Source organism: Triticum dicoccoides, chromosome 7A, assembly GCF_002162155.2.
Source record: "Triticum dicoccoides isolate Atlit2015 ecotype Zavitan chromosome 7A, WEW_v2.0, whole genome shotgun sequence".
NCBI classification, from domain to species: Eukaryota; Viridiplantae; Streptophyta; class Magnoliopsida; order Poales; family Poaceae; genus Triticum; species Triticum dicoccoides.
In genome coordinates this window covers 5,507,136-5,517,311 of record NC_041392.1, presented here as the reverse complement: position 1 = coordinate 5,517,311, position 10,176 = coordinate 5,507,136, and the positions used below count along the sequence as shown (strand labels likewise).

The 10,176-nt window shown below is 46.3% G+C and overlaps 1 protein-coding gene and 1 long non-coding RNA gene across 3 annotated transcripts; both read left to right on the top strand.

Moving 5' to 3' along the window:
• The first annotated feature begins 1,852 nt into the window (after nucleotides 1–1,852).
• LOC119332473 lies at nucleotides 1,853–3,484 on the top strand. Its single transcript, XR_005160946.1, has 2 exons — nucleotides 1,853–2,205; nucleotides 3,142–3,484. It is a non-coding gene; the product is annotated as an uncharacterized LOC119332473 (long non-coding RNA).
• A 514-nt stretch (nucleotides 3,485–3,998) lies between these two features.
• Nucleotides 3,999–8,883, top strand: LOC119332472 (putative disease resistance RPP13-like protein 1). 2 transcript variants are annotated; one of them, XM_037605655.1, is made up of 3 exons: nucleotides 3,999–4,233; nucleotides 4,337–8,466; nucleotides 8,593–8,883. In XM_037605655.1, exon 2 carries the CDS (start codon nucleotides 4,580–4,582, stop codon nucleotides 8,426–8,428), a length of 3,849 nt encoding a protein of 1,282 aa, XP_037461552.1. In that variant the 5' UTR covers nucleotides 3,999–4,233; nucleotides 4,337–4,579; the 3' UTR covers nucleotides 8,429–8,466; nucleotides 8,593–8,883. The 2 variants fall into 2 exon arrangements, with proteins under 2 accessions (XP_037461552.1, XP_037461553.1); XM_037605656.1 differs by having other exon boundaries at nucleotides 3,999–8,466.
• The last annotated feature ends 1,293 nt before the right edge of the window (nucleotides 8,884–10,176 follow it).

Below are 10,176 nucleotides of genomic sequence, written 5' to 3'. Positions count from 1 at the left end.
CCCTCGGTCGATGTGAGTGGGTAGGAGCACACACTCACCATCGCGGGGCTGAGGCTCGATTTCTCACCCAGGAAGTCGCGCTGCTTCGTGGGGAATGGCTCCCCCCTCAACCATGTCGTCGAGATCCTCCTGCCGGAGCACCGACGGCATCCAGTCGCCTTGGATCCAGCCTTTGGACAGGGTGGTCCTGGAGGAAGATCCGCCCCGTGCAGACTTCTTTCCTTTCCCTGCCGCTGTTGCCTTCTTCGCACGCTCCAGAGCCGTCGTCTTGCCCTTCACCATCGTCGCTGGCGAGGTCTTACGCGGGCTTGCGGCGCTCGGGTGGGAGCTGAGGCAACGGAAAGACTGGCGAAGATAGAGAGGAAGGAGGAAGGAGAACAGAGCGCACGGTTTGGAAAACCCCGAGCCGGCAACTTATAAGGGGCCGCTCCCGAGTGGCTGACTGGTAGGCCCAGAAAATCCAGTCAAATCCCGCAGCAGACACGCGTGCAGTATGTGGCGAAAAAGGCGACGCGGAGATCGAGGAGCTTCCCCTTTATCGCTTCCGATTACTGCGGCTGCCTCCGTCCCGCGCGCTTCCCCAAATCCAAAATCCCGCAACGTCCGCGAGCGACAGAAGCAACTTGCCAAAACAGGAGATCCCACTCGCACCGACACTCGGTATGTAAAAAAATTCACTCGACGAAAAAACCTAGAATGGGTCAAGGCGACTGAAAAAAAAGTCGGCAACGTCATCTGTGACGATTGACCCAACGAAGCTCTCACGTGGCCTGAAAGGCCAGCCGGAAGAGTTCTCCGACTCCTTCTCCACTCAAACCTCGACCCATTCGGGGGCTAATGATGAAGCTACGTACCTAGGGTAGGGACACGGACCTGTCCAAGAGTCCTACCCAAGGACGTCCCTAGAAGAGGTCACCTTTCAATCGACTTGAAGGTATCCCACTCGACGGATTCAAGACACTTGACCAAGAAGCTATCACTCGACCAAGCAGCTATCACTCGACTGCCAGAAGACCTAAAAGTCATTCCGCAGGCAAACGGTCGGCCATTAAATAGTCTTTATGGTCATTGTAGCACTTTATTAGGGGCGTTATCAGTAACGCCCAAGTCTTAAATGTACCTTAAACCCTGCATTACTGAGGGCAGGAGGGGGCCGGCGAACTCTATATAAGCCACCCCCCTCCTCAGTATGAAGGGTCCGCACCCCTGTTATCTACACGCTCATAATCCAATCGACCGCCTCCGGGCACCGAGACGTAGGGCTGTTACTTCCTCCGAGAAGGGCCTGAACTCGTAAACCTTGCGTGTTACAACTTCCCAATAGCTAAGATCTAGTCTCTTCATACACACCCCCCCTACATTACTGTCAGGCTTAGAACCACGACAGCGGGCGCGGGCGCGGCCAGGCACCCCCCTTCCTCCTCCTTCCTCCTCCCTCCTCTCCTCGATGGTGCTGGAGACGGTGTCGAGCTGCGGTGCCGCCACGCGTCCTCGAAATGCATCTTGGGTGGGAGGACGGCTGGGAAAAATTTCGTCCCAGAGTCTAAATCTTCGCCGGCAGCCCCCAGGCGGCGAAAAAAACGCCTCCTGGGGGGGCCAACGGCTGGAGATGCCCTAAGCGAGAGGGTAAGGAGGCGGGGGTAGTGGCTTAGTTCTCCAACAAATTTCCCTCCCTATATTCCTGTATAACAAAGAGCTAGCTGCGACCTGGCGTTTTCGTCCTGTAGGTTTTTCTTTCTTCTTTTTTGAGAAATCGTTGTGCACCCAATGCGTGGGAACGCTAACACATGGGCAAGGTACAAAGGTAGTCCCACTTGGGTTAGCCCACTACAAAGGCAGCCCAGCCCAGGCCAGCCCACGTACGCGCCTAGCCCACCCAGATCGCTACTCCCGTTCTCCGGCGTCGCCGCCGCAAATCGGCACCGGCGGCAACTCCCCTCTCTGGTCTGGTGTGCGCCCCCCGTATGGTATGCCCCACCGACCTCAGCCAGCCGCCGGCCCACCGCGTACCACTTCCAGTCCAAATCCAACCAAGTGGGAATGGGAGAGGGAGAGGGATCGCCCGCCGAGGAGGCGGTGGTCGGGCCCCCTTCGGTTGGAGCTGCGGCTGGCGCGCCCGCCTCGCGACGGCGGGCCACCGTTTGAGCCTGGTGCGCCCGACAATGGTGGTCGCTGAAGCCTCAAGGCGGGTGGACACCAAAAAAGGTGCGCATCTCCTCTCCTTCAATTTGGATCCCAGGCAGCAAAATTACCAAGTACTCCTACACGATAACAGCTTAATTTCCATCATAGTATTTTCAATCAAAACTCGCCTTGATAGCCGGACCAGTTAATCAGTGTAGGAGGAGGTGTATGCATTCGCATTTCACAGTGTAGATGGATGGGTGTGATCACAGAGGCAGCAAGGTATGTATGGTTGGGAGATGATCCATGTTGCTCTAATTAAAGAGGGCAACACCTCAACACGCTCACAGATCAGCAGAACTTCTTGAGCTGTTGCTTAATTTTATTCAAGAGCAAATGAATTGAATTCTACAGTGAATTTATAAATCAGTACGGATATGATTTACTGATTGAAACTACTGTACCATCAAACGGGGAGCAGACTTCATTCAGCTCAATCAGTTGCTTCTGTTGTCAATGCACAGTGCCCACATTCTTCTTGCAATCTTGCCTCAAGACTCAATTTGCATCATTCTGCTACCATTGATTGATGCACCACCTTTCCCCCCACCGATCCACTCGCACGCCTCCACTCACCTCTTGGAGCAGGACTATGGCCAAATTTGTATCCTAGCTGTGCTGTATTGCCTGATTCGGATCGTAATGAGAAGGTTTCACTATGCTGAGACTGTATTCACGCTGTCCAGTATTTATGGGGACTGCATTTTTAGGTGGGCTCTTGTATGTTTATGCAAGGCTTTTGTGCATCACTACCGAATGAACTCGATCTTGTTCCTTGCACCAATGATTTATTTGTACCGATGACTACTATCCGAATTTGATTCCTGGCATATTCTCGCTGAGTTTTCTTCTATTTTGTTTATGCCCTGAAGAGGATCCTTTAAAAGGAATTCTGATATCTTGATTTCCCATGGTGGGCTTGACTTACATGCACGCTTTCCTGTTTTCTGCTTGTAGGTGTACCGGACAGACAGTAATTAAGTGGGCAAAGCAGGAAAATACTGGAAAGTGCGTGTCCATTAGTTGGGTGGGTCGTGCAAATGACAGTAATCTAGTCGGTAAAGCATGAAAAGACACGGAATTGCGCGTCCTTAAAGTAGGTTCCTGCTTCATTAAGTGGTCGGTAAAGTATACGAAGGTGCGCGCCCATTTGGATGACTTCGCCAAAGCTTCAAGCCTTCTGAAACCAGTCAGTGACATTCATGCTTGCTTTAGCTTTACCTTTCTTTTTTGGTATTGGCCTTTGTTTATTGTAAGTGTGTGCACTAGCAACAGTGATAATGACTCAGAGACATCAGGATAGATGGTGCTTGTTTTTCTTTTAGTAAATTTATTTACAAAGCTTTTAGCCAATTACTGTACTAATGTTAAATTGAAGGGGAGCCTTGGCGCAGTGGTAAAGCTGCTGCCTTGTGACCATGAGGTCACGGGTTCAAGTCCTGGAAACAGCCTCTTGCAGAAATGTAGGGAAAGGCTGCGTACAATAGACCCAAAGTGGTCGGACCCTTCCCCAGACCCTGTGCAAGCGGGAGCTACATGCACTGGGGCTGCCCTTACTGTACTAATGTTAAATTGATGAAGCAGGCAGGCCTACAAGAACAGAGATGTCTTTGGGGAAACCTTACATGTGAATTGTTACACTATGATGAAGGAAACGATGTATATACAGAGCTAAGGCAATTTATTCCTTCTTCCAGGACAAATTAATCTTTAGCTGAACACTACGCAGAATGTCTAGATGCATTACACTGCGGAGAGTCAAGATGAAGAAAACATGTGCTGCGCATGTCCACATCGGTTACTGGTTAGTTTATTACAACTCCAGCTCAGCTAAACTTAAAAAATGGACAAGTAGCTTGATGGATCAGCTGTTTGGAGATTTCCGCCTCCTCCCATTCTCTGCAACACAAGAGATTTTCGCCTCCTCCCATTCTATGCAACACAACATTATTAGCTCCTACATCCTACCATCTGCGTACTGCATGTCCTACAACCTTGCCTCATCTCTGCGACGGCTCAAACAACTGTCCTTCTCACTTCTTCATCTGTGTAAGCTCACGACTATTCTCCTCTATTTTTCCTCCGCAAATCTGTTTGTTTGTCTTTGTTGTTGCAACCAGCTAATCTGTCTCGTGGTTTCCCTCTCCAACAGGCTTTTCATCCGTTGCTATATTCACTGGTTGTCCCTACCTCCAGAAGCGCTTTCATTGCTCGTCTCTCATTGTTAGATTTTGGCATTGCCTACAGCTAGGCCTTTTTTTCCTTATTGCCGTTGAAGTTGGTTAATTTATCTGGTGGTTTCCTACTACAACACGTTTCCCACCCATGATCTGAGCATCCAAAAACCAAGCACAACTCCCCTCCTTAGGCATATACACCAAAAAACCACAATCTGATGACGGAAGTGGCGTTAGCTAGTGCTGGCTTAAGATTAGCTGCATCACCAGTCCTGAAGAAACTCCTTGCTAATGCTTCAACATTCCTTGGAGTGGACATGGCGCGTGAGCTCCATGAACTGGAGACCACTATCTTGCCACAATTCGAGCTGGTGATTGAAGCAGCAAACAAGGGAAACCATAGGGCTAGGCTGGACAAATGGCTTCAGGAACTCAAAGAAGCATTCTACATGGCCGAAGACTTGCTGGATGGGCACGAGTACAACCTCCTCAAGCACAAAGCAAACGAGAAGGATTCCTTGCCTGGCAATGCCTCCTCCATCAGCAGCACTTTTATGAAGCCTTTACGTGCTGCATCAAGCAGACTGTCCAATCTGAGCTCTGAGAACAGAAAGCTAATTAGCCAGCTGAATGAACTGAAGGCTACACTAGCAAAAGCAAAGGAATTCCGTGAACTGCTCTGCTTACCAGCTGGTTGTGATCGAGAGAGCCCCACAATACCATCAGCTGTTGTTCCCGAGACGACATCACTACCACCTCTGAAAGTGATTGGTCGTGATAAGGATTGCAATCATATAATAGATTGTCTTACCAAGACAACCGCTACTACAGAGTGCAGTACAGCTATGTACTCAAGTTTGGCCATTGTTGGAGCTGGAGGCATGGGAAAGTCCACCTTGGCGCAGCTTGTTTACAATTGCAAGAGGGTAAAAGAATATTTTGATGTGACAATGTGGGTAAGCATCTCACGGAAACTTGATGTCCGCCGTCATACACGTGAGATTATAGAGTCTGCCTCTCAGGGGGAATGTCCACACATTGATAACCTTGATACTCTACAGCGCAAGTTGACAAACATACTACAGGAATCCGGGAAATTCCTGCTTGTGTTGGATGATGTTTGGTTCGAACCTGGCAGTGAAAGGGAATGGGACCAACTGTTGGCTCCTCTAGCTTCCCAAGAGATGGGAAGCAAAGTTTTGGTAACTTCTCGACGGGATATATTTCCAGCTGCTCTTTGCTGTGAGGAAGTGTTTCCTCTGCAAAACATGGAAGATGCTCACTTCTTGGCACTCTTCAAGCAACATGCATTATCTGGACCAGAAATTAGAAATCCGCAGTTGCGTGAAAAGCTGGATGATTTTGCAAAGAAGATCACTAAAAGGCTTGGACAATCTCCTTTGGCAGCAAAAGTTGTGGGCTCTCAGTTAAAAGGGAAGACAGATATCACTGCATGGAAGGATGCTCTAACTATTAAGGTTGACAAATTAAGTGAGCCCATGAGAGCTCTGTTGTGGAGTTATGAGAAGTTAGATCCATGTCTGCAGAGGTGCTTCCTATATTGCAGCTTGTTTCCAAAAGGCTACAAATATGACATTGATGATTTGGTTCATTTCTGGATGGCCGAGGGCCTTATTGATACGCGCAACCAAGCCAAAAGAGTGGAAGATACCGGGAGTGATTGCTTCAAGGAGATGATCTCTGCTTCATTCTTTCAACCAGTTAATGAGGAAAACACTTCCACGTACTATGTAATGCATGATCTCCTTCATGATCTGGCAGAATTACTCTCCAAAGAAGACTATTTCAGACTGGAAGATGATAAGGTGACAGAAATACCATCCACTGTTCGACATTTATCTGTCTGTGTTGATAGTATGATGCAACACAAGCAAAGTATCTGCAAGCTACATCATTTACGCACTATTATCTGCATAGACTTCGTAACAGATGATGTAAGTGACCTTTTCAACCAGATACTACAGAATTTGAAGAAGTTGCGTGTACTTTGTTTGTTATCATATAACAGTACTAAGCTGCCAGAATCAGTTGGTGAGTTAAAGCACCTTCGGTATTTGAACATCAGCGAAACACCGGTTTCTGAATTGCCAAGATCACTTTGTAGTCTTTACCACTTGCAGTTACTTCTATTAAATGGAAAAGTTAGCAGTTTGCCTGAGAAACTCTGCAATTTAACGAAGCTGCGACATCTTCAATGGTCGTACAACGAAGGAGTGCCTCAAATTCCAAACATTGGGAAGCTAACTTCGCTCCAACAATTTGAGATTTTTTCTGTGCAAAAGAAAAAGGGATATGAGTTGCAACAGTTGAGGGACATGAACGAGATTCATGGCAGTTTATGTGTGACAAATCTTGAGAATGTCACTGGGAAGGATCAAGCCTTAGAATCAAAGCTGCATCAGAAAAGTCATCTTGGCAGCTTACAACTTGTATGGAGTTACAAGAATAACACAAATGCAGAGGATAGTTTACATCTGGAGGTTCTAGAAGGCATGATGCCACCACCTCAACTTGAGGATCTTACAATTAGCGGTTACAAATCTTCAAAATATCCAGGATGGTTACTTGATGGTTCGTATTTTGAAAATTTGGGATCATTAATCTTTGAAAATTGCAGTGTAGTACAAAGCCTACCATCCAGTACCGAGTTATTTAGGAATTGCTCTGTACTTTACCTCGATAATATGCCAAACCTGAAGGCATTACCTTGCCTTCCACTAGGACTTGAAGAGTTAGCAGTATACAATTGTCCACTGCTTCTATTTATGTCCAACGATGAGCTGGAACATCATGATCAGAGGGAGAAAACCATTAGGACAGACTACTTGGCATCACAACTTAGTTTAATATGGGAGGTGGATTCAGGATCAGATATTAGGAGTGTACTCTCGTCAGAACGTTCTTTTCTGAAGCAGCTGGTGATATTGATGCATACTGATATGTCACATGTTCAAAACCTTGAAAGTTCTCTAGAAAGGGATAAAGATGAAGTACTGATGAAAGAGGATATCATAAAGGCATGGATATTCCGCCATGAGCATATGATGAGACTCATGTATGGAAGGAGCATTGGGATGCCGCTGGTTCCACCATCAGGACTTCGTGAACTTACTCTTTCTTCATGCAGTATTACAGATGAAGCTTTAGCTGTTTGCCTTGATGGCCTGGTTTCACTGCAAATATTGATCCTTTCAAAGATTATGACTTTAACTACACTTCCTTCAAAAGAGATCCTCCAACGTTTGACAAAACTTAACTTCTTGCAAGTCGGATATTGCTGGTGCCTCTGGTCATTAGGGGGCTTACGAGTTGTTACCTCTGTTTCAGCTGTTGAATTGTTTTCCTGCCCTTCTTTAGGGTTGGCACATGGAGCTGAATGTTTGCCATTATCCCTTGAAAGCCTCACCATAAAGAATTGCGTGCTTGCAGCTGACTTCCTCTGTACTGACTGGCCACAAATGAAGAATATTCACATAGCCAATTGCAGAACCACTACATGCTTTTCTGTTGGTAGTCTCACCTCTGTTAAATCACTCTCACTGCTTCACTTGCCAGATTTATGTACGCTCGAAGGATTGCCTTCCCTGCTGCATCTTTCCAGCGTATGTTTGATTGATGTTCCGAAACTCACCCCCGAGTGTGTCTCACAGTTTCGAGTCCAGCGCACACTTGATGTTAGCAATCCTGTAATAATCAACAACATGCTCTCGGCTGAAGGTCTCACGGTTCCAGCACATCTTTCTCTTAAAGGATGCACCGAACCATTCATTTCATTCGAAGAATCAGCAAATTTCACATCTGTCATGGGCCTGTGTTTCATTGATTGTCAAATGATTTCCCTGCCAACAAATCTGAAATGTTTCTCCAATCTGAAGTCGCTCTGGATCTTTAGCTGCCCGAACATATCATCTTTACCAGATCTGCCATCCTCCCTCCAGGAGATATGTATATCGAGTTGTTCTGAGCTATTGAAGGAGAGCTGTCGAGCACCTGACGGAGAAAGTTGGTCAAAGATCGCGCATATCCGCCAGAGGCTATTTAGTTGAAGTGCGGGTTAGATTCCAACTTACAAATAAACAGAAAGGTAAATTAGCTCCCATCGGCCACCTTTCACTCTGGAAGATGTATAGCCAAATATGTATTTAATTACTCTTTTATCTTTCAAATAGTCCATTGCTTTCTTCATTTTTTTACTTGAAATCAATTGCAGGCCCAAGATGTGTGCCATCCAGCAACCTGTTACCAGGTGGAGTGTCTGGCTCATGCTACAGTTCAAGTGTGTCTCCTACTTCACTGGCCGGTGCTGATCCCATCGTCCATTCTCCTGCTTGGCTGATTGCCTGAGACATCGCACTCACAGCTCGACCACCTTCTGCTTTCTGGTGTCAGTATTATCACCGACGGTGGATTTTGTACTTGTGTTGCCAGTTATCTTTTGCGTCATGTTATCATTCGTTGACTGACCAATTGCCAAAAGTAGTGTGTAATTTGGATCTTGTTATTGTCGTCCCCGTTCTGCTACGCTCTGCTGGAGTATGTCGTACTTTTGGGCGGTATACATGATTACAACCATTATCTCTTGTGTGCCAACTGTCCATTCTTCTTGCACGATGAAACTTTCTGTTGGTCTGCTGCTTTAGACCTGCAGGGCATGTGCTCCGGAAGGTCTTTCGAGTTGTTCATCATGTACAGTTTTCTCTGTCGTACATCGTAGAGGCACATCTGAATTAATGCGACTGGCAAAAGGAAAGAACCGGCTCATATTGTTGGTGTACTGATATGTTGAGTGGCTACCGCCCTGGTTAGAGGACAAGAATGATCATTCCCTGCTATGTTTATTTATCTGATGAACACTATAATTGTAGCTGTTATTTTGCTGTTTTCTTTTATGTTGCTCTCTTTTTCTGGTGCTAGCAATGAGATGTCTATGAGCAATTCTGGACATGGTGGCTTAACCGGAGATCAAATTGTGAGAGGAAGTGATGCAGGACTCATTACATGAGGAACTAGCGGGGCTTGACTTTCCCTTTTGGTGTGGTGGCAAACTGCTCTGGGTACTACTCCCTCCGTTCCCAAATATTTGTCTTTCTAGACATTTCAAATGGTTACAACATACGGATGTATGTAGACATATTTTAGAGTGTAGATTCATTCATTTTGCTTTGTATGTAGTCATTTGTTGAAATCTCTAGGAAGACAAATATTTGGGAACGGAGGGAGTACAATCTTGATGACCTGATCACTACCTGAAGAAGCTCACCACCATCCATCCAGTTAGCTGGCAGAGTTTCTCCTGGGCATGCCGAGGCTATGCAAGTGGCGACGTTGCAAGCAAAATGAGTGGGAAAAAAGAGAGAGATCAATGGGAATATTCTTTTAAAGAAATTCTCGAATTTAGTATACAAAAATAGGTAAAATAATTTGAGAATAAAATCCTTGTCGAGTAAGCAAGGTTCTGCTATGAAATCCTTTCGTTTATTTAGCCAGCTCAGCCTTTTTTTTGTGGTCTAATTTCCGAGGACTGATTTAGTTTGGCTACCACTTCAAATTGAATTTCTGTTTTCGAATGGGGTTTCCCAGAATTTCCATGACTCTGTCAGCTAGATAGCTGCCGTTTATCCGTAGAAGACACTAATGAATCCTTTCTCATATATTGGCATGTTGTGCCGGCAACGGCGATGTGTGTACCTCCCCTACTGATTGATACCATCCAAACCAGGCTCCAGGTCAATCAGTTGAGTACTGTGCAGTACCCGTTCTTCTTGTCTGAACTCTGAATATGTGCATGCATGCA